We start from the raw sequence: 22,822 nt of genomic DNA on the forward strand, positions 1-22,822 counted from the left end.
GGAAATCCTGAGCCCTGAGGGGATTTTGAGCCAGGCTTGGTTGAACTTGTGCCAACCCCGGAGAACTCATTGTGAAAGTTTGTAAGTTTTTTTTAAACGTTTAATTTCATTAAAAGTTATTTTTAAAAATTAAAGGTGATTTACAGTGTCCTATCAATTTCTGCTGTACAGCAGTGGCCTAGTCATACATCATATATACACATACACACATATATACACATTCATTTTCTCATATTATCTTCCATCGTGCTCTAGCACAAGTGATTGCATTTGGTTCCCTGTGCTCTACAGCAGGGCTTCATTGCCCATCCGTTCTAAGTGTAGTAGTCTGCATCTACTGACCCCAAACTCCCAGCCGTTCCAAATCTTTCCCCCTCCCCCTTGAAAAGTTTCCAGCTCAGAAGAGCTAGTGTGTTGCCAATCCAGATGGAGATACAAAAGGATTTGGGGCAACGGGTTTGGGATTTCTGGGTTAATGTCTTTCTTCTGCCTTGGCGCCTCCTTCCGCCGCAGGGGAATTACCTACCAGTACTAACTGGTGGTGCGTTGGCATGCTCTTCACTGTGGATGCCTTGCCTCTTTTGTTCCTAACAGCCCTTTAAGGAAGATTCTAACAGTTACAGCTGAATTGACTAAGGCACAGAGAGGCTAAGTCACTTGCCAAAGGACACACAGCAGGCAGGTGACAGGGCTTGGATTCAGACCTAGTGCTGCGGCCCCAGAGCCCAGTGGCCGGGAGCCTACACACTGAACTACAGTGTTGTGTTGACACTGGCCAGCAGGAAACATGCCCTTAGTGATGGAGAATTACAAGGTGGCACTCGACACCTCAGCGAAGGTGATCTGGAGGACTTTGGAGTGGGACCCTGCTGTGATATGGTCCCCAGCGTGCCTTAAGCCCACCAGTGATTTGGCCTCTCTGAGCCTCACCTATGAGATGGGTACAGAAATAGCATCCTTACCTCACGGGATTCTTGGGAAGGTTTGTAAAGTAGCTTCTTAATAAATAGTAGCTGTGAATTTCATGAGGCCAATTTGAGAAGGAAATTGGAGAAATACTTTCCTGGCTGCACCCTCTCCCCAGTGTGTATTCACATATTCCTGGTGTTTCTCCTGTTCAGCTTTTTATCCATCTGTGATCAGATTCCTTCCTCCCTCTCTCCCTTCCTTTTGCTGCACCCACGGCATGTAGAAGTTCCTGGGCTGGGGATCGAACCCGTACCACAGCAGTGACCTGGGCCGCTGCAGTGACAATGCCAGATCCTTAACCTGTTGTGCCACAAGAGAGCTGCTCTGTAATCAGTTTCTTACCTTATGCTTCTAGATCGATCATACTCTATTCATCTCAAATTTACCAGCCACTTCTTCGTGGGCCTGTTTTGCTCTGGGCCTCAGTTTCCTCATCACAAAAATGAGGCGACTCTGGCCCTCCCTCCTGGAACTGTGGCGAGGAGCAAGTCAGTGGACATGGGTGTTTAGAACAGTGTCTCATAGGTGACAAGTGGTCAACAAAAGGTAACCGTTATTACTGTTACTTGCTTCTGGCTGTCCTCCCCTGGGGGCAGGGCCCTTCCCTGGGTAGCTTCCCCGGGCAGCTCAGATGTCTAGAAGTTGCTCAGTGACTCTTTGTTGACTGACTGGTCCTATTGTTTTCTTTGAAATCCAAAGTCAGGGCCGCCAGGTGAAACATAAGGCATCATTTTCCTTCTTAATGGCTGCAGATGCCTCCGTGGGTGGTGTATTTACACAAGGTTGGACCTGCCTGGCAGCTCACTGGAAGTGTCTTTACACCAGGGTGTCTCAGCATCAGGTGCTATTGACATTTTCTGGGCCCGAGCATTCTCTGGTGGGGGCTGTCCAGGGTGTTTAGCAGCGTCCCTAGATGCCAGTAGTCACCCTGCTCTTTGCCTCGTTGTGGCAACCAAAAATGTCTCCAGACATTGCCACGTGTGCTCTGAGGGGGAGGGGTTGAGAAACCCCTGTTTCTCACTGTTCTAGACACCCGAGCCCCTTAAAATTGGCACTTGATTAATGCCAGGGGGATATTTTGAATTCCTCCTCTGTGCTGGGTGCTGAGGATGCAGACGTGGTCCATGGCTTGAGTAAGAGTTCACCATGGATCTTGTTATCATCCACCCCTCCCCCCCTTTTTTTGGTCTTTTCTAGGGCCGCTTCCTGTGGCATATGGAGGCTCCCAGGCTAGGGGTCCAATCAGAGCTGTAGCCACTGGCCTACGCCACAGCCACAGCCATGCCAGATCCGAGCCGAGTCTGCAGCCTACACCACAGCTCATGGCAACGCCGTATCCTTAACCCACTGAGCAAGGCCAGGGATGGAACCTGCAACCTCATGGCTCCTAGTTGGATTAGTTAACCACTGCACCATGATGGGAACTCCCCCCCTCCCCCTTTTAATGGCAAATGGAATTCATTTTAATATGTCCTTGTTTTGTCTTATTTTATTTTTTGGCCACTGTATGCAGCAACTTGATGTGGGATCTCAGCTCCCAGACTAGAGATTGAACCAGGGTCGTAGCAGTGAAAGAGCTGAGCGAGTCCTAACCACTGGACCACCAGGGGACACCCTAAAAATACTTTAAATCGTTGAATAGGTGAATGTGGTCAGAAGGAATTCAAAGAGAAGTTCGGTGTTTACGATTTCCTGGGTGTCCCTCTAGGCCTTTGCAAACCAGAGCCCACGCAGCTTCTATTTTTTACCCAGGTTCTGTTTCTGGCCTTATGTTGCTTGGATTTTGCCCCATGCCCGTACTTGAAGACGTGATTCCTTCTTTATTTCATTTTTTGGCTGCGTCTCAGTCCCCTGTGGATGACGTTGAAGTTTCTTCCCATCTTTGCCTTCCGTAAGGGACATTGCATTGGCTCTGCTAATCTGTCTTCTATGCATTGTTAAGCCTGGGGGGGGGGCAATATCCAGGTGATGTTAAGCATCCTTTTATGTGTCTTTTTATGGCTGCACCTGCAGCATATGGAGGCTCCCAGGCTAGGGGTCCAATTGGAGCTGCAGCCAGCCTACACCACAGCCACAGCAACGCCAGATCTGAGCCTTGTCTGTGACCCACACCACAGCTCATGGCAACACTGGATCCTTAGCCCACTGAGCAAGGCCAGGGATTGAACCTGTATCCTCATAGATATTAGTCGGATTTTTAACTTGCTGAGCCACAACGGGAACCCCTCAGCATCTTTTTGACCAGTGTAATTTGAATGACAGTCTGCGCCTAAAATCTCTGCTTCCTCCAAACAGGCAGGGAGGTGACTGCAGAGGGAGGGCCTGTCTCTTCTTCCGTGGTGTCTTCCCTGAGAATTTTCTTGGTCTGCACTAAGGTGGCTTTTAGAGAGGCCAGGCCTGCACCCAGGGCATGTCGGAAGTGTTGCCTGGTTACCAGCGGGGGTGGGGGGGGGCACCTCTTCCTTGGCCATCCCCTTCCCGGCAGCCTCTCCTCTCCCTTTCTTCCCTCAGCCCCCTTTGCTGCTTCAGCTGCTGCTGGCAGCCTTTCTACTTGGGAACTGGCCTTCTGATGCTGCGGTTCCCCATTGCAGTTCCAAAGCCACCCACCAGCACTTGAGCTTCGCAGAACCTGGGCTGAGTCCTTCCTTGCAGCCTAGACAAATAGTGTATACACGGGTTTCAGCCACCAGAACCAACTCCTTTTCTCCGGCATGCTCTCCCTTCCGCCGGCTAACTGTAAAGGCCAAAGGCAACTGGGCACTCCACGGTTTCTTTGTGGTGATTTGGCGGAGTTTGAGGGCCTCAAATGTGTCCACACGTCGGACTCAGCCTCCGGGCCTGGCCTGCTGAGCGGGTGGGCGGGGTGCGTGGGTTTTTCTTGTAGAGAGTTGGGCCCTGCCTCCCCGTCTTTGTAAAGACCGAAGGAGCTTGGCGTTCTGGAACCAGGAAATTCTTGTTGAAATGTTTCTTTTTCCAGAAGGCTTCATCTCAGCTAAGGGGTGGGGAGAAGGGGCTGTGTGGTTGCCTTGGCCTCTGGACGTTGATGGCGAAACAGTGAATTCATTTGTAAATCAGCCCTAGATGGAAGCAATTTCTGTCTTGCCCTGAGAGTTTGGAAGTTCATCTTTTACATATGAATGTGCCCATTAATCACCACTTCTGCATTATTGAGAGAGTGAGAGAGAGGGAACTCGAGAGGAGGGATGGGGAGAGGGAGACTGAGTTTGTGTCCAGTGGGAAGATGGTTTTCTCATTTCTAGGAGAAGCGCATGAGAACTAAAGATAATTGGAAACAATTATTTAAAAACACCTTCAAGATGCAAGCCACCCAACTTCCCCCCGCCACCCCCCAATTCCCTTCTGATCTTCTCACTCAGGCAAGCAGAACCCACTGCAATTTGTTGTGTTTATTCACATCAGCGAAATAAATGGCTCTTTGGTGCTTGCACTGAAGGTTTGCAGCTTAGCCAGGCTGCTGTCTGTCGAGGTGATAAATTAGAGCCGAAAGCCCGGGAACACGATGGCACTGCAGGGAGGTGAGGGTGTCCTTGCCCCGCTGGGCGACCCGGTGCGAGGAGCCCCGGGCCGGCCCGGTAAGTGGTGCCTCCAAGCCTGTCCTCTCTGCTGCTTCCCCCTCCCCCTGGGAGAGGCCGCCGAGGAGCCGGAAGCAGGAATGTGTGTCGTGTGTGAGCCTCTGTTCCCTTGAACCGAGAGGCTGGGCCCTCAGAACCGCAGAGCTTTCTCAATGGCAGGTAAGCGCCCCTTCCCAGGGTCACCTGCCCCCGCGCTCACTGGGTCTCTGAGGTCCCCGGCTCCCTGGTCCAGTGACATTTCCCCCAAGTGGGGAACGGCCCCTTCTCCATTCCAGCCCTTTTCCTGATCTGGGAGGTCACAGACACACGCGGGAGACCTCTTAGAAGCCCAGCGTAGGCGCGTGTAGCCTTTCCGGGAGGCCCCAGTGGCTCCAGCGGCCCAGGCTGTGGCCTTGGCATCCAGATTCTGTGGCTCCAGGAGAGATCTGTGTGAGCAAACTGGCCTCCTGAGCGTTTTGGCCGCTCACATGTTCTTCCTGGCTCCTCCTGGCTCCTTGGACACGAAGAATCCTGCCCCTTCCCCACCCCATCCTTTGCTTCCTGATTTTTCTCCTTTCTCCTCTGGGCCTGGAGGAGATTGTGGGCTTTTGTTTCATGATGATGTAATTACTGGCTGGGGAGGGCTCTAAGATTCCTGGGGAGGGAGTTCTGTTTAGGTACCTGCTCTGTGTCTTTGGGAAACGCTTTGAAATGAGGGTGGCTGTGATTTGCTCCTGCCCTGAGAGCAGCGTGTGGTCACACTGAGGCTTTGGAGAGGGCTGGCAAGTGCCTGAACTCACGGCTTAGCCAGCCCGGGCCTCCACGCCTGACCCTGCCTTCGCCGTTACAGGAGGAAAGCTGGACTTTGCACAGCGTGATGGACATGCAGGAACCGGCTCCTGGGCCGGTTCCCAGCTCTGTCTTATATAGACTGGTGTTTCCATAACTGAGCATGGATTTAACCTGCTCCTGGGGGAAATCAGCCCTGTTTTTGGAGAGCGATGGTGGAGGAGGAGGAGGAGAAAAAAGACGAGGAGGAGGAATGTGTGTGGGTTTAAATAAAAAACAGCTACTGTTTATGGACTGCTTACTCTCTGCCAGGCCTCACCCTCAGAGCAGCACATGAATTAACTCCTTTAATCTGTGGCTAACTCCATGCAGTACCAGGATCTCCATCCGTCGGAAGGAAGAGCAGAGGCCCAGAAGGGTTAAGTAGCTTTCTTAAGGCCGCACTGCACCCCACCTGTATCATTGGCCCCCGAGCCTGACTTCTGTTTAGGGTGACCAGCTTGTCCGGGTTTGCCTGAGACTGGTCTGCCTTTGGCCAGCCACCGCTTGGTCACCCCGCTTCTGATGCTGGTGCCAGCCTGTTGCCCGTTACTCGCTTTTTATTCAGCCCCCAGCCATCCCACCGTTGATAGCATTGAGGAAATTTACATCCATGGAAAGACACCGCAGGGCCTGTCCTCCAGGGGGAGGGCCTGGCCTTTGGCTGGGGCCTGGTCCCTCTCCGGAGGAGACAATTCCCTGTATTTGGTGTGTCATTTCCTAGACTGAGGAGTGGCAAGTGTGGTGACTCAGGCGCCGGATGTGGGTGGGGGCTGGGGTGCCTGGCTGGGCCTGGCTGGACATTGGGAAGGGCTTTTCAGGGAGGGGGCATGGCTGCGGAGCCTTCCCTCCCCCAGTCTGTTTTGTGGTGTAGGCCAGGCCCTGCTGCCCCTGGCGAAGGTGGGGAGGTGAGCGTGCTTCTGGGAACCGCCTTTGGGAGAACAGTGTGTGTCATCAGCATGTGACATCCACTGTCACGTTGGCGCTCCCCAGCCCCCACACCGCACCATCTGCAGTGGAGAAAGGAAACCAGCAGTATGAGCGTGTGCCCTTCACACAGAGACCCCGAGCCAGGCAGTCTTCTGGCTGCAGAACTGAGACCCGCCTCTCCCCGTGTGAGGCCCCAGGTGGCGGCCTGGCTCCCAAGCCCACCCGGGCCCTTGTGTGATTTTGGGCAGGTGATTTAGAAGGACGGACCCGAAAGGCATTTCCAACAGGGTCTGGTGCATTATATGCAATAAAAGAGCATCTCAGCTGTTAACACCCAGGGCTCAGGAAAGCTAAGAGGCTCGGTTATCTTGGAGGCTGGCATCCCTTAAGTCAGGGGCCATCTAGGGAGGGCGCAGCAGGATTATTTCTGGTCTGTTCACAACAGGTTCAGGGCAGATGTCGTCACGTGCTCGGATCCTAATTCCCAGTAGACCTTGCCATGTTGAGATTCAGTGAAAAGTCATGGGAGGGGAAGATTTGCTGCTTCCTGCTCCATGCTCCTGCTCCATGCCACGCTGTGCGCCTGAGTCACTGCTCTGTCCTTTTCTTCTAGGCTACTCTGTCCCCTCGCCCATGTTAACTCCTTCAGCACCAGACTTATCTTTGAAGGGCAGTAGGGCTGCTGGCGGCCAGCCCGGTAGAATCTCAAGTCCTGCTACCTCCCAGGAAAGTCTCTGGGATCAAGGGTGAACCATTTCCCTAGCGGCCCGGTCTTACATGGCTGTTTGTCCTTATTCCAAAGTGATACTTGAAATGCATTTAGAAACATGTCCCTGTCAGAATCAGATCATTAAAGAAGGGGGGAAAAAAGAAACCCTTTGACTCAGCTTTTTGGAAAAGGTCCTTAAGGCAGCTTTATTACCATGACGACAGCACGGTTCCCAGCCACCATTCTGTCACCAGCAGAGGCCTCGCCTCCACTGGCGTCGGTAGGTTGTGAAGCCAGAATCCCTGTCTCTGAAGGACACTGAATCCAGCCGGCATTTCTCAATTTTTCTCCCCAAGAGTCTTCAGTGAAAGCCTCTGCTGTTGAAAATTGTGTCTGTTGTTTGGAATCTATTAAATTTCTACCCCTTGGATACAGCCACTGATCTCTCATTAACTCTGGAGGGAGTCGGTGTGTCTGTAACGGGGAATGGAATTGGGGTTTTTATGTTTGGCTCAGACTCGCAGGTGGGGATGCTGTTAGGTGTGGGCACCCTTGGGTTAGACCCCTCCGCTCACCGACTGAGGCCCTGCTTCCCTTTGTTTCCTGGTGGCCTTGGGCAAAGCTTTGTGCACCTCTCAAGGGCTCAGGAGTATATTTATTTCCAGGGATTCTGTTCCTCCCTCTTTCCCATGGAATTAAGGCATTTCAAAGTTAAAAGATTCGATCTTCTGTAGTTTAAAATTTTTTTTTCCTGTTTCAGTGTTTATTTATTATTATTTTAATGATTTTTATGTTTTTCCATTATAGCTGTTTTGTAGTGTTTTGTCAGTTAACCCCAAATTCCCCGTCCATCCCACTTCCTCCCCATCCCCCTTGGCAACCACAAGTCTATTCTCCAAGTCTATGAGTATCTTTTCTGTGGAAAGGTTCATTTGTGCTGTATATTAGATTCCAGATATAAGTGATATCATATGGTATTTGTCTTTCTCTTTCTGACTGACTTCACTTAGTATGAGAGTCTCTAGTTCCTTCCGTGTTACTGAAAATGGCATTCTTTTGTTCTTTTTTTAATGGCTGAGTAGTATTCCATTGTGTATCTGTACCACATCTTCTTAATCCATTCATCCGTCAGTGGACATTTAGGTTGTTTCCATGTCCTGGCTATTGTGTTTGGTGCTGCAGTGAACATACGGGTGCCTGTGTCTTTTTCAAGGCAAGTTTTGTCCGGATATAGGCGCAAGAGTGGGATTGCTGGGTCATATGGTAGTTCTACACAGAGTTTTCTAACGTACCTCCGTACTGTTTTCCATAGTGGTTGTACTAGTTTACATTCCCACTAACAGGGCGGGAGGGTTCCCTTTTCTCCACACCCTCTCCAGCATTTGCTGTTTGTGGACTTATTGATCTTCTGTAGTTTTTTAATCTTTAGCAGTGATGTCACCTTTGAGGAGGTGAAATGGGCTCTGGCCCCTCTTCCTAGGAAGTTACATCACGTATAGAACCGTGGCACGTGGATCCGGGGTGGGGGTGGGGGCCCTGCAGAATTTTTTTTTTGGTCTTTTTGCTATTTCTTGGGCCGCTCCCGCGGCCTATGGAGGTTCCCAGGCTAGGGGTCGAATTGGAGCTGTAGCTGCCAGCCTACGCCAGAGCCACAGCAACGCAGGATCCGAGCCGTGTCTGCGACCTACACCACAGCTCACGGCAACGCCGGATCATTAACCCACTGAGCAAGGCCAGGGACCAAACCCGCAACCTCATGGTTCCCAGTCGGATTCGTTAACCACTGCGCCACGACGGGAACTCCTTTTTTTTTTTTTTTCCCTGCAGTACTTTTATTGACTGCCGGTAAGAACTGGTCTGGTCCCTCTTTCCACCTCTCCTCCCATCTCACAGATGTGTCCCTGAGGCCTTGAGAAGTAGGGAGAGTCCCCGGGGTCATCTGTTTAGCTATTTTCCTTTCTCCTTGATTCCTTACTTGGCTTCTGTTTCCATGGTCCTGAACCCACCCTACAGGGAGTGGGGACGAAGGAGAGGCAATGGGCAGGATCTCAGCTGGGGAACCCAGACTCCATCCATCCCCGCAACACACACCCTGGAGCATCTCAAACTAGAGTGCACCCGAATCCTCCAGAGGCTGGTTAAACCCCAGACCGCTGGGCCCTGCTCCAGCTTCTGATTCTGATTCTGGAGCCTGAGAACATGCTTTTCTAGCCCAGTGCGTCGAGGGTGCTGCTTCTGCCGGTGTGGGAACCGTCGTCATCGTCGTCATCCTAGGAGATCTCAGACTGTCCAGGGAGGACCTGGGGCCCTTTCTGGCTCCACAGGTTGACGCCGTGTGGGCTGGGCTCTGGAATTCACCCACCGGAACCAGGCCCCAGCTCTGCGATGCCTCTGGAGGCTCGTACCACTCCTGGGAGGGGTGGGAAGGATGTGGGTGCTTCTGGTTGTCACAGTGGGAGCACCCACGGCAGCGGGTGGTGGGGTGGGTACGGAGTGGAAGGGAAGAGTTGTCCCTTCCAAAATCTGACAGTGCTCCGGAAAGATCGAAACACTGCAGTTGACCCTTGAAAAACATGAATTTGAACTGTCCCGTCTCCGTGAATGTGGATTTTTTCAGGGGAGATACCTCGTTGTATTTTCATTTACCCATCTTTGAGAGGGGGAAAAGTTTCTGTTCGATTATGGATCGCAACATGTGGAATCTCAAAAACTGGGGTTTGAATCCCGATTCTGTCCAGACAGTTTCAGCTTCCTCCCCATCGGTGAGTCATTTATGAGTTCCTTTGTTTTGGAGGCAGAGATAGGAGAATGAGGATTTTTGACCCTGGGGGTGCGGGGCGGTGTTGAAGCCCTCTCCCTTGTGGTGTTCAGGGGTCAGCTGTATTTGTTTCTTCCCAAGCATGTTCCTGACTTTCCACTGGCTTGATTTTGTTCATGTGCTCTCCTCTTTCAAAATCTACCCACAAATGAAGCAAAACATGGAAAATGAAAATCTTGGCCCAGGGGTTCTCTGGTGGCTCTGCGGTAACAAACCCAACTCGTATCCCTGTGGGTTCCATCCCTGGCCTTGATCAGTGGGTTAAGGGTCTGGTGTTGCTGTGAGCTGTGGAGAAGGTCACAGACATGGCTCGGATCCTGCATTGCTGTGGCTGTGGGGTAGGCCAGTAGCCACACCTCCCATTTGACCCCTAGCCTGGAAACTTACCATATGCCATGGGCGTAGCCCTAAAGAGACCAAAAAAAAAAAAAAAAAAAAAAATCTTGGCCCAATGGCTTTCAGTTTTTGCCTGGCCAGGGTGCCATTGCTTCTGGGGTACATTTCCTTTGAGCCCCCCAGACACTTCATTTAACCCATCCTCTGATAGTTGAGCAAAGTTGTTGGGTTTATTAGATTCACGTAGAACAGATACCCAACTCCTTCCTGGGGCCTGCAAGCTCACAGCAATGGGCCTCAAGTTTGTCCATCTGGTGACAGTGTTTATCTTGAATTAGGCCTCTGTCATTTGCTCATTATTGGCTTTTGTTTGCACCTGCTACTCTTTAATGTGACACTGAACCTTCTAAATATTTCATTTTTAATTTTCCTTTTTTTGATAAAGTAGTCTAGGCACATGGTGAAGTACTCAGAGGTACATGGTGAAAAATAATCCCTCCCCCGCTCCCTGCACGTTCTCCCTGGAGGCGCCCACTGATCCCCATCAAGAGCTTGTGCTGGAGTTCCCTGCTGGTGCAGTGAGTTAAGGATCAAGCATTGTCACTGCTGTGGCTTGAGTCGCTGCCACAGCACAGGGTTGATCCCTGGCCCCAGAACTTCCGCATGGCACAGACGTGGCCAAAAAAAAGAAAGGAAAAAAAGAGCTTGTACTTTCTGTGTTTAACCAGGAATGTCTGTCTGTCTCTCTGTCTGTCTATCTATCTATCTTCTATTTATCCATCTGTCTGTGTCTGTCTTCTGGCTGTGGTGTGCAGTGGCTTGATGTGGGATCTCAGTTTCTCAGACTAGATGAGGCTGCAGGAGTGAAAGCAGTGAATCCTAACCACTAGAGCACCAGAGAATTCCCATCGGCCTAGGATATTCAAGAATATTTTAGTCTTGGAGTTCCCATTGTGGCTCAGTGGTTAACGAATCCGACTAGGAACCATGCGGTTGCGGGTTCGATCCCTGGCCTCACTCAGTGGGTTGGGGATCCGGCGTTGCCCTGAGCTGTGGTGTAGGTTGCAGGTGCAGCTCAGATCCCGTGTTGTTGTGGCTCTGGCGTAGGCCGGTGGCTACAGCTCCGATTGGACCCCTAGCCTGGGAACCTCCATATGCCGTGGGAGCGGCCCAAGAAATGGCAAAAAGACAAGAAAAAAGAAAAAAGAAAAAAAGAATATTTTAGTCTTATGTAAATATGAATATGTATAAAAGGTCTTTAAAGCCAAACAAGAGAAATAAAACATCCCCCTACCCCACAAAAAGCCCACCCAGAAAAATAAAAACCATCTTTCTTGGGCTCTGTGTTGGCCCATTAGTGGTATTAGACCTGTGTTGCTTTTTTGTATTCGAGAATGTTCTCATTTCATTCTTTTGCATGTAACTGTCCCACTTTTCCAGCACCACTTGTTGAAGAGAATGTCTTTTCTCCATTGTAGACTCTTGCCTCCTTCCTTGTAGACTAATCGACTATAAGTGCATGGGTTTGTTTCTGGACTCTTACCCTTGCCATTGATGTGTCTGTTTCTGTGCCTGTACCATATGGTTTTAGTGACGGTAGCTCTGTAGTATAGTGATTCCTATACTGCAAAGGATTCCTCCAGCTTCATTCTTCTTTCTCAAGATTGTTTTGGAAACTGAGGGGGGCGGTGTCTTTTGTGTTTCCATACAAATTTTAAAATTGTTTTAAAATTACCTTGGTTCTGTGAAAAATGCTGTTGGTATTTTTGCCTGTTGCTTTTTTAACCTGATGCCAGAGCTTGGGGGCGGGCGTACCTCAGTTTTGTAGAGGTGTGCCTTGTTCTTCCTGGCTGTGTCCCGCTGTATGTTATCAGAGCAGCTCCCACTTGGTGGACACAGGAGTCCTTTACAGTCTCGGGCTTAACACACGGCGCTGCAGTTAAGTGTTCTGGCATGTGCTCTGCTGCCTGTGACCATGTCTATAGAATGTGTTTCTAGGAGGAGAAGTTTGGGTCAAAGACCCAATGGAAAAAGTGAGAGTTGGAGTTCCTGCCCATGGCTCAGTGGTTAACGAATCCGGCTAGGTACCCTGAGGTTGCGGGTTTGATCCCTGGCCTCGCTCAAGTGGGTTCAGGATCCGGCGTTGCTGTGGCTGTGGTGTAGGCTGGCGGCTACAGCTCCGATTGGACCCCTAGCCTGGGAACCTCCATATGCCGCGGGTGTGGCCCTAAAAAGACAAAAAGACCAAAAAAAAAAAAAGTGAGTTTTCACATATGGAGGCTAAGTGGGGTGAGTATCCCCACGGGAGTGAGAGGAGGGTCTCTCTGGGGAAACGCACCAGTCCCAGGCTGCATCTTTTTAGTGCATTTTCTCACTAACTAGCTGTTGCGCGCCTCTGGGCCAGCCCTTGGGTTCTCTGGGGCGCCGTCTTGCTGTCTGCGAGATGGTCCCCACTCTGGGGTCCCTTCTCCCTCAAGGTGCCTGTGGTTAGCGTTTAATTTCCTCTCAGGGCTGTGACTCAGCGCTGGGCCCTGAGCATTTGTTCAGGATTTTCCCACAGGCCGCCCACCCACCCACTCACCCGCCCTCCCTCCCGGTGAGCCCAGAGAATTCCCTCGTGTGGATTGGATTTCTCAAGTGGAGTCCTTTGTCCTCCTTTGTGCGGCTGCGGGAGGCCGCTCCACCTCTGTGTGGAAGGTAAACTCCGAGGAGGCCTTGCGTGAGGCCGCCTTGGACCCGGTTGATCTGCCCCGGCGGCTCCTGTCCAGACGCAGACCCGGTGACACCCAGCCCGGCCTGCCTGCCGGGGCTTGCCCGAGAGTTCACCGGGGAGGAGGAATGTCAACCGTCTGTCTTGCCGGAGAGGCATCTTCCTGGCCTCTACGTCCCATCCCGTCCCCTGTGCTCTCGGGGTAGCTCTCTCCTCTCGAGGTGCAGGTAGCTTTCGTTCCTTGGATAGGAGGTGCTCCAGGCCTTTCCCTTAGACCGTCCCTGAGCTCACAGGACAGCCATCGGGCATGGACTGGATTCAGTTCTTCGCAGGTGAAGATTGAGCGGTGGTGGAAGGGGCCGTGTGTTTACACGAGATGCTGGGAGGGTAAAACGAGAAAGGAGTGGTTGTCCAGGGTGGGTTAGGTGTTTCCCAGATGAGGATTGGTGAGAATTAGTTTGTGTTGGTCTCTTTGAAGGAGAGTTGCAGACAGGATGCCTGCTGGTAACTGGGCCATGGGAACTTTCTGGTGGGTGGAGTGTGTGCTTTTCACATGATTACACTTTGTTCGGTAGCCTGATCCGTATGAATACATGTTGTCTTGCACAGCGAGGTTTGTTTACCTTCATTTTCTTGAAGCGTGCGGCCTTCTTTTTTTTTTTTTTTCTTTCTTGGTCTGTCTTATAATTTCTTTCTTTTGCCATCAGGCCTGGGTGTGAAGAACAAGTATTTCTTTGGGGTAAGGACAGTACTGGTGGCCATGTGACAACTCCTGGCAGCTGGCTCCTATTCTGGTCAAGCAGGAACACTGTGAGGAAGGGTGGGGATTGTGGCAAAATGAAGGACACATTCCCATCAGAAAGTGGGATTCAACTAGTATTCAACTCGATCTCGTCCCCATAGACCCTGTAGGTCCTGATACTTTTTTTTTTTTTTGGAGAAGCCCAAAATCTAGGGTTTTATGTGACGTTTTCCAATTTTTATAGTTTGGCAGTGAATTAAAATTTTTACAGAAATGTGATGTGGGCCAAAGAAAGACTGACCTCTGAAACAGGCAGTGAAGAGATGGGGTCAATGGCATTACTGAGTTTGGGGACAAAACGGGTTGTGTTGTGTTTCCTCTACCCCCCTTCCTGCGGGGCCTCATCCTTGCTGACGGCTTTAAAACACGTGGTCCTGTGTGTCTCTTTCAGATCCTGGCTCCACAGAGAGAACAGCCCAGAAAAGAAAGTTTCCCAGCCCTCCACATTCCTCCAATGGCCACTCGCCACAGGACACATCAACAAGCCCCATTAAAAAGAAAAAGAAACCCGGCTTACTGAACAGTAACAATAAGGAGCAGGTAAAAGGCCCCTGGGAACGGTGTCCACACCCGCCCGCGGGGCCGTGAGAAGCACTGCAGCTCTCTGGGTTTCTCCAATGGCTGGGGTGCTTGGCGTTTAGCGGGCTGCCTTGCTCGGGCTGTCGTTTGCATGGGACAGAAAGGGCAGCTCACAATGGGTGTGTGTAGACATTTCTAGCAGGTTTTCAGATCTCTCTTGGGGGCAGGGCAGTGACCCAGATAAGATAAAGATAGCGTGCTCGAGGATTCAGGGATTTTCCTTAGATTTCTTTTCTTCCCCCACCCCCCCCAATTTAATTTAGGGCTGTGTCCCCCGGTACCTAGGAGTGTTGCGCTATTAAGTCCCACCCCTGGGACAGTTCTGAGCTCTGCCTAGAGGTGCTGTGTGGTCGAGGCATGCTCCCTTCTGGTCTCAGTTTTCTCATCTGTAAAATAACGGGTTTAGGTCTGTGGTGAGAGACAGCTGCTCTCCCTACCTATTGCCCACCTTGACTTTGGTAATTGGTCACCATTCCTTCTCATGGTGCGTAGTCCCTCAGCAGCCAGGACTGGTCAAAAACGTTTTGCCATCTTGGATCTCGTTTGAGCTTCTAGCTCTGAAATTCTTTGATGCAGACTAGCTACTACTCTTCTCCTTCTTCTTCTTCTTTTTTTTTTTTTTTTTGGTCTTTTTAGAGCTACACCTGCAGCATATAGAAGTTCTCAGACTAGGGTTTGAATCGGCGCTATAGCTGCTGACCAGCCACAGCCACGCCAGATCCGAGCTACGTCTGCGACCTACACCACAGCTCACGGCAACGCCAGATCTTTTAACCCACTGACTGAGGCCAGGGATCGAACCCCTGTCCTCGTGGATACTAGTCGAGTTTGTTACTGCTGAGCCACCTGGGAACTCCTAGCTACTCTTCCGACTTGAAAAAGGAGAGGTCCTCTAGTGGCCCAGGAGGTCACGTCTCCTAATGTTAAAGGAAACAGGAGGCCCAGCCAGTTCTGATAGCCCTTCAGTGGGGATTCCTGGGGATGTATTCATCCATTTGTGCAGATTATGGAAGCTGAAGTGGGCCCTGGGGATTCGAGGGTGAATAAAACAAGATTGCTGCCTTCACGGGAAGAAACCTAGCAACAGTCAAATGCCCAGCACTGTGAGAGGGGTATGTTTCTGAGCACGAATCTATTTTCACTCTCAAAATTACATAGTGCAATGCCAGCTCTGCTTCTGCCGTGTGGCTGTGGGCTCCTTAACCTCTGTGCCTCGTTTTCTCATTTACTGAAAGGCGAATGATGATACTACCACTACAAACTCACAGGGCTGTTGTGAAGATGAATTGACCTTAACGACATAAATGCTAAGAATAAAAGTTAAGCCAGAATCTGCACTAAGTGGAATCATCGCAGACTATCTGTGAAGTAATTAACTAGCAGCTATGGAAAAGTTCCAGGCCTGTGCTGTTCAGTGTGATAGCCACAAGCCACGTGTGGCCCCTGGGCATTTGCAAAAGTGGCAGAGGTACCTGAGAAACTGACATTTTAATTAATTAATTAATTAATTAATTAATTAATTTTTAAGGGTCTTTTTGCCTTTTCTAGGGCCGCTCCCGTGGCATATGGAGGTTCTCAGGCTAGGGGTCTGATCGGAGCCGGTCTATGCCAGAGCCACACCAACGCGGGATCCGAGCCGCGTCTGCGACCTACACGGCAGCTCACAGCAACGCCTGATCCTTAACCCACTGAGCAAGGTCGGGGATCCAATCCACAACCTCATGATTCCTATCGGATTCATTAACCCCTGCGCCACGATGGGAACTCCTGAATTTTTAATTTAAATGGCTGGTTCTGGTTTGTAGCCAGTTTGTTGGACAGGTTTCATGCATTGGGAATCTCATTATGGGAGAAGAAACTGGTGGGTTCTAAGTATGTTTCTGGGTGGGGGGGATTGCAGTTTGAAAAAGCATGTGTAATAAATAGTATTGGTGAGAAGGACAGTAAAAGCAGTGCTTGTAGTGTGCCCGTCCTGCTGTAAGCCTTTTCTGCATTGATGTTTATGGGAACTGGCGGGGAAGGGCTGCCATTGTCTCCCTTTTACAGATGAAGACACGCACAGAGGTTCAGAGAGGTTACGTCACTGCCCCAAGGCCACAGAGTGAGTGAGAAGCTTAGGCCCACCTGTCTGGCTTGAATTCAGCCGGTGACCACCCATCCCTGTCACCAAGGAGCCATCCCACACCTGTTGGACTTGAAGGCTATGGATAATCCTCTAACCTTAATTTAGGGCAACCTCCCCCCCGCCACCCCCCACCCCTTACCAGTTAGTTATCAGGAAGTCGTGAGGCAGCTTTTGTACCCTCTGGGCGGAAATGGTCTCCTGGTCCCTCCTCTGTGAGGGTGCACACACATGGCACTTGTGCTTTGTGTGCTTTATGAATTGGCTTGCATTAAAAAAAAAAAAAAGAAAAAGAAAAAGGAAGAAAAAGAGAAAAAATGAAAAAGAATTGGCTCGAGTCTCCCTTCGTGGAATCTGATCAGCTTGGGCAGTTCATGCATTTTCTTCTCTCCCTTCCTCATCCACGTGTTCATTCCGCTTCTGTAACACTTAAGCTTCAAGCCTCATGATCACATTGGGGTCTTTGTAAATGGGTGTCCTGCTCTGGACTAGATGTCTCAGAAAGTGGCCAGTGACTGGGGCATTGCTGTCGCCGCAGGAGTCTGACACAGGGAGGTGGCTCATGAGAACGCCCTGTGGGTGTGAAGCAGGGCAGGGGTGGGTGGCTGGAGCCAGGACTTGATTCTCTGCTTTGGCAGACTCAGACATCTGCAGTACTGAGAGAGGAGTTGACAGAGCCCTGGTACCTTGCAGAGGGGTCCAGACCTGGAGACTTGGCTCCTTCTAGCCCCATTGCATCTGGGAAGCTCACAGTGACCTTGTCACTTGCTTTCCCATCTCTGAGCTTCAGTTGCCTTTTAACAAAGGGATTTGGACTAGGGACATTTGAAGATGGATTGTATTTTTTGTTTTGTTTTTTAAAGCTGCACCTGTGGCATATGAAAGTTCCCAGGCTAGGGATTGAATTGGAGCTGTAGTTCAGCATATCTGAGCTGAGTCTGTGACCTACACCGCAGCTCACAGCAATACTGGAACCTTTAACCCACTGAGCAAGGCCAGGGATCGAACCTGCATCCTCATAGGTACTAGTGGGGTCATTACTGCTGAGCCACAGTGGGAACTCAGAGTTTTTGCTTTTTGCATCTGAAACTCCCTGGGGCCAGGAATTGGCAAAGAAGAAGTAGCCTTAACTGTAAAGAAAAGACATCTCTGACCTTTGACCCCCAATTCATTCTGCTTATAATGTTTGCATAGAAGGGATACCCTCCCTGGCACAGTCTGTTTTCCTAAGGGAACTTAAATCTTCTAAATCTTCTGGATGCTTTTTTTCTTCTCTTCCCTTTCCCTTTTCTTTCTTCTTTTAGAATTATAGACTTGAAAAAAATGAGGGCAGTAAAAGCAAATTGTAGGAGTTCCCGTCATGGCGCATTGGAAATGAATCCGACTCCATCCATGAGGACATAGGTTCAGTCCCTGGCCTTGCTCAGAGGGTTAAGGATCCTGCGTTGCTGTGGCTGTGGCCGTGGCTGGCAGCTGTAGCTCCAAGCCTGGGAATCTCCATATGCCGTGGGTGAGGCCCTAAAAAAAAAAAGCAAATTGTAGGGTTGCATATGCTAGGTTTTACCACCGTGATTTCTATGAGTCATCAACATTTGAAGCTCATGACATTTTAAACCACTTGTATTTCTGAGTTCCTATAAAAACTCAAAAAAATCCAGCAGTAGGTAGAGCTGGGTAGAGCCTGCCCAGTAGACACGTGGGGCTTGTGTGCTCTAGTTTTCAGCACTCTCCAGCCGTCCCTGTGGTGACATACCCTGCCAGCTGTGCTCATTCCTTCTGCCTCTGGCTCTCTTTGGCATTCAGCTTCTTTCGCTTTTTGGCGTATATCAGGATTCTCCACCCCCTTCCTCTTCTGTCTAAAATTTCTAGGTTTCAGTGTTCTCAAAGGAAAGCCATCCTAGGAGTTCCTTGGTGGCTTAGTGTGTTAAGGATCTGGTGTTGTTGCTGCTGTGGCATGGGCTTGATCCCTGGCCCTGGAATTTCTGTGTGCTATGGGCATGGCCAAAAAATAAAAATAAATAAAAAGGCATTCTAGCATCATACCCCCCCCCATATTTTCACATTTTTTTGGTAGAGACCTTTTATTATGAAGTGAAGATGTAGGCTGAGTGTTATGGTTTCACCTATTTTCCATATATCAGGAATTCGTTACTTTTAGGGGCATTTTAAGAAGAGCTTTAGAACTCACGTTATTTTTAGGGGAAAATCTATTCTAAGGTTCATAATTAATTTCTGACTGCCTTTTGTCCAGTGGTTTCACATTTAAGGAAAAGGTTGAAAACATGTAGGCACTTTTTCTTGGGCCTGGAGGTGGGGGGCATCCCGGAGCCTGGAAGGGTGCGTCCGGCCTTCTGTGGAGGCGGGTCAGGTGCCTTCGCGTCCTGCAGTAGATGGGGCAAGAAGTGCCTCCTCCTGGATGACATGACGGCCCTTCCTGAAAAATACCAAATGTGAGCTGTAGTTTCTTGGAAAGTTTTGAGTTTGAGGGCAGTGTTCTCTCCCCTTCCTCCCTCCTTTCTTTTTTTTTTTTTTTTGTCTTTTTTGCCATTTCTTGGGCCGCTCCCGCGGCATATGGAGATTCCCAGGCTAGGGCTCGAATCACTTGATCTTAGCCAAAAGGCCGAGAAGCGATTAGGGCTCGAATCAGAGCTGTAGCCACTGGCCTACGCCAGAGCCACAACAACGCAGGATCCGAGCTGCGTCTGCAACCTACACCACAGCTCATGGCAACGCCGGATCGTTAACCCACTGAGCAAGGCCAGGGACCGAACCCGAAACCTCATGGTTCCTAGTCGGATTCGTTAACCACTGCGCCACGACGGGAACTCCCCCTCCCACCTTTCTTTTCTTTACTTTTTTTTTTTTCCCTTCTCATTAGAGAAGTGATGATCAGCTAACGGATTGGTGCAAAATGGCCTTAGGTATACCTTTGATTGAATAGGGCAAAAAACTGCTGGGGCTCCTCTCACCTCAGGGGTGCAGATGTCATCAAGAGGCGGGCTAGGACCTAATTTTGTTGGGTCCTTGCATCGTCTTAAAAACTGAGACATTGCATCGAAGTCCCTTGTTGGGTGGGAGGCAGGGTATGAACAGCTGAGACAGGTCAGGGGACAGCATGCAGGATCGCCCACGTCTTCCTGAGACCAGGGGGCCCTGAGCATGTGTGTCCACCTGGCTGTCTTGGTCAGTGGAGCTGAGTGTCCCCTCCCACTCCAGGGCTGTGTGGTGCTTCTTTACTTTGTGTTTTTACCAAATGCAGGAGGAGCAAGCAATCTGGAACAAGGACTGTTTTCATTAATCTATGCTCCCTTTGTGGCCCCAGAAGGGCTTTGAGTCTCTCTGGTCCTCTCCCCTTGCCCCCGGCCCCCCAGGCATGGACCCTGTGCCCACACGCAGCCCCAGCTCCCATCCGCTGGTTTTCGCTGACCAGGTGCGGCCCGAAGCACCTTCTGATTGGCACAGAGCCCCGTCCCCTGATGGACATATCGTCATATTACGTCTGCTCTCCTGTGAGGGGAGTCGGGTCCTTGCCCTAGAGACCACGTGACTTGCAAAACTTCAGCTATTTACTTACTCTCTTTCTAGAGCCCTTTTATAGAGAAAGTGTGCTGGCTCCCGGTGTAGACTGAGGTGTGCCAGAAGTGAGTTAACAGGCCTGTCTCTTTCCTCGTTAAGCCAGTCTGCGGAAGAAGCAGGGAACGGCGCTGCTTGCCGCTCGCAATGAGCTCACAGCAATGCAGGTTGCAACCTGCTTGCCTTCCTTGCAGGCTGGGAACACACCTTGTGCATGTGGGGAAGAAGAAAAACAAGCCATTTTCCCTGAAATGATTTGCTTTTCCTTTCTAAAAATGTTCCATATTCGTTATCAGATGATTTTTTTCGGAGCAGGAAACACTTACAAGCAGCAGATAAGGCTGGTATCTGATTGACAGGGAGATTACCAGGCAGCTAGTTCTCAGCAACAACGGATGAGACCTCCTGAGAAGAGAAGGGGCAGGCTGCCCATCAGTGCCTCCTGGTCTTCCCAGGAACACCCCCCGCTGGTCAGGTGTGGGGGCGGTGGGGACATGGGGAGGAACCTCACTTCTGAAATGGCAGTACCCTCGCTTCTGTTAGATGGGAAGGACTTGGCCTGCTGGTGAGGGAGATGAGCTGTCATATTCGATTCTTCTAGTTTCACTTGGGTCTTAATGACTCTTCCTGTCCTATTATTAACTCACTGAAAGGAAGTCAGGCCCTGAAATATGGTTTACTGCTATCTTGCCGAAGCCACAAAGCATCCTGGAAGACCCCACTCAGGGTAGAAATAGTTTTGCTTGCTTGATATGTGCACTTTATCTTTCAATGGAAGTTCCTCCCCGCCCCCACCTCTCCCGTAACCCCCTCTAACGCCCTCCCCCAGAGATATTCAAAAGACCATTTTCCTAGGCAGTTAGCAGATCCTCTACATTGGCAGCTCTTGGCTGAGGTCAGTTTTGCCCCCACCAAGGGACACTGCGAATGTCTGGAGATATTCTTGATCGTTAGTTTTGAGCAGGGGGAGGTTGGGGAGGGAGTGCCACCACCCGGCTGTGTGATGCTGCACACCCTGCAGGGCACAGGACAGCTCCCTGCAGCAAGGAGTTTTCTGGCCCAAGATACCAAGTTGAGGACCCCCCCCCCCTGCCCTAGATGCTGTTATCTTTTCATGTCTCCCCCCCTCCCCCGTTTTTCCCCTTCTGTTTGTAAACGTCTTCTTAATTTTCAGATCCCAGCCCCCGACCCCCCCAGCTTTTTGCATTAAGAAGTAGTGTTTTGTGTTATTTTTTTTGTCTTTTGTCTTTTTAGGGCCACATCCACGGCATATGGAAGTTCCCAGGCTAGGTATCTAGTTGGAGCTGTAGCCGCCGGCCTACGCCAGAGCCATAGCAGCACGGGATCTGAGCCAAGTCTGCGACCTATACCACAGCTCACAGCAATGCCGGATCCTTGACCTGCTGAGCAAGGCTAGGGATCGAACCCACAACCTCATGGTTCCTAGTCAGATTCGTTTCCACTGCGCCGCAACAGGAACTCCAAGCAGAAGTGTTTTTTGTTGGTTATTTATTATTATTATTATTTTGGTCCTTTTAGGGCCGCACTTGGGGCATATGGAAATTTCTAGGGTAGTGGTTGAATAAGAGCTGCAGCTGCCAGCCTACACCACAGCCATAGCAACACAGGAACCAAGCCCTGTCTGTGACCTGTAACACAGCTCATGGCTATGGTGGATCCTTAACCCACTGAGGGAGGCCAGGGATCAAACCTGTGTCTCTGGATACTAGTCAGGTTCCTTTCCATTGAGCCACAATGGGAACTCCCAGAGGTTGTTTTGAGTTGCAGAGTATTATCGGAGGGGTCCTTTAATCGTCAGCATCTCTTCTGCATCCAGCATCATCTTCCATGGGGCGTAGGAACGAGAGAAAGTGCTGGGAGACCCACCTTGCTCTGGGCTTGGGTGTCCGTTGTCTTTTTAATCTAGTTTTCTAATCTGTCCATTAAGATGAGTGGCGTCTGCCTTTCGAGGTGGTGGCGAAGACAAAGTGAAGATGGGGACAGTAGGCGGAGACGTGTAAATGGGAAGAATATCCTAACAATGACGTTATTTTCTGAAACTGAGTAGAGCACTTATTTGAAATGTTGAACTGAAACAGGGAAATAACTGGGCTGAGAATTACGCAATTGCCCTGGTAACAGACTTAGCTGTTTTTTTTTTAGTAGAAATGAGAGTAGGGAGGCTTAGAAGGATTGGCTCACAAACATCTGCTAAGTAAGCATCTGTGAGGCTCTGTATCAAGGGGTGTAGAAGTAGCAGGCATCTCGAGACCATTAAAACTCAGAATAAAAATAAAACCTGGAGCGAGACAGGGGTGCCTGCTGTTTTGGCTACTCGTTCCCCTTAAACTGCAGGTCTGAGCTGCTAAAATCAGGAGAGAAAGAAGTAATGTCAAAATATCAGACGTGGACGAACACAACTCATGGTACTTGGACATAAGATTTTTAATCAGTAAATGATTAGACCTGATCATGTTTGGGGTATTAAACATCTAACAGCACTTCTCTGTGCCAACAAAAACTATTTAAAAGCTGTGATAATAAAAGGTCCCATTCACAGCAGCAGCAAACGTCAGGCCGTCCCTGACCAGTGTTGGGAGGTCTTTATGGAGGAAACTCGTGTCTTCCTGAGGGACAGGAAGACAGCTCGCTATACGAGGAAGTTTATTCAGGGGTAGGTGCTGTGCTTGCACCTAAGAGCTTGTCCACGGAGACAAGGCTAAAGTGGGCTGAGGGGCGTCTCCAGCTCACATAGTCAGGTACTGGGTCCTCTTGACACTTAGCACCAGACTTCCTCAGGCTTCCTCCACGGGAGTTCTTACTGGTCTCCAGGAGGCATTTTCCGAATGAGTGTCTTCTGAGTGATTGTTTGTG

The 22,822-nt window shown here is 50.3% G+C and overlaps 1 protein-coding gene across 15 annotated transcripts in view; it reads left to right on the forward strand.

Annotated features, from left to right (window-relative positions):
- Positions 1 to 22,822, forward strand: part of ZMYND8 (zinc finger MYND-type containing 8) — a 131,986-nt gene that overhangs the window by 28,839 nt on the left and 80,325 nt on the right. For 13 of the 15 annotated variants that reach the window (XM_047770943.1, XM_047770945.1, XM_047770937.1 and 10 more), the window contains one exon: positions 14,066 to 14,214. In XM_047770943.1, coding sequence (XP_047626899.1) covers positions 14,066 to 14,214 — 149 coding nt within the window. Of the gene's footprint in view, positions 1 to 4,476; positions 4,722 to 13,063; positions 13,205 to 14,065; positions 14,215 to 22,822 lie in introns of those variants that run through there. The other 2 variants (XM_047770942.1, XM_047770940.1) reach the window with 2 other exon arrangements.

This window comes from Phacochoerus africanus, chromosome 3 (genome assembly GCF_016906955.1).
Source record: "Phacochoerus africanus isolate WHEZ1 chromosome 3, ROS_Pafr_v1, whole genome shotgun sequence".
Classification (NCBI taxonomy): Eukaryota; Metazoa; Chordata; class Mammalia; order Artiodactyla; family Suidae; genus Phacochoerus; species Phacochoerus africanus.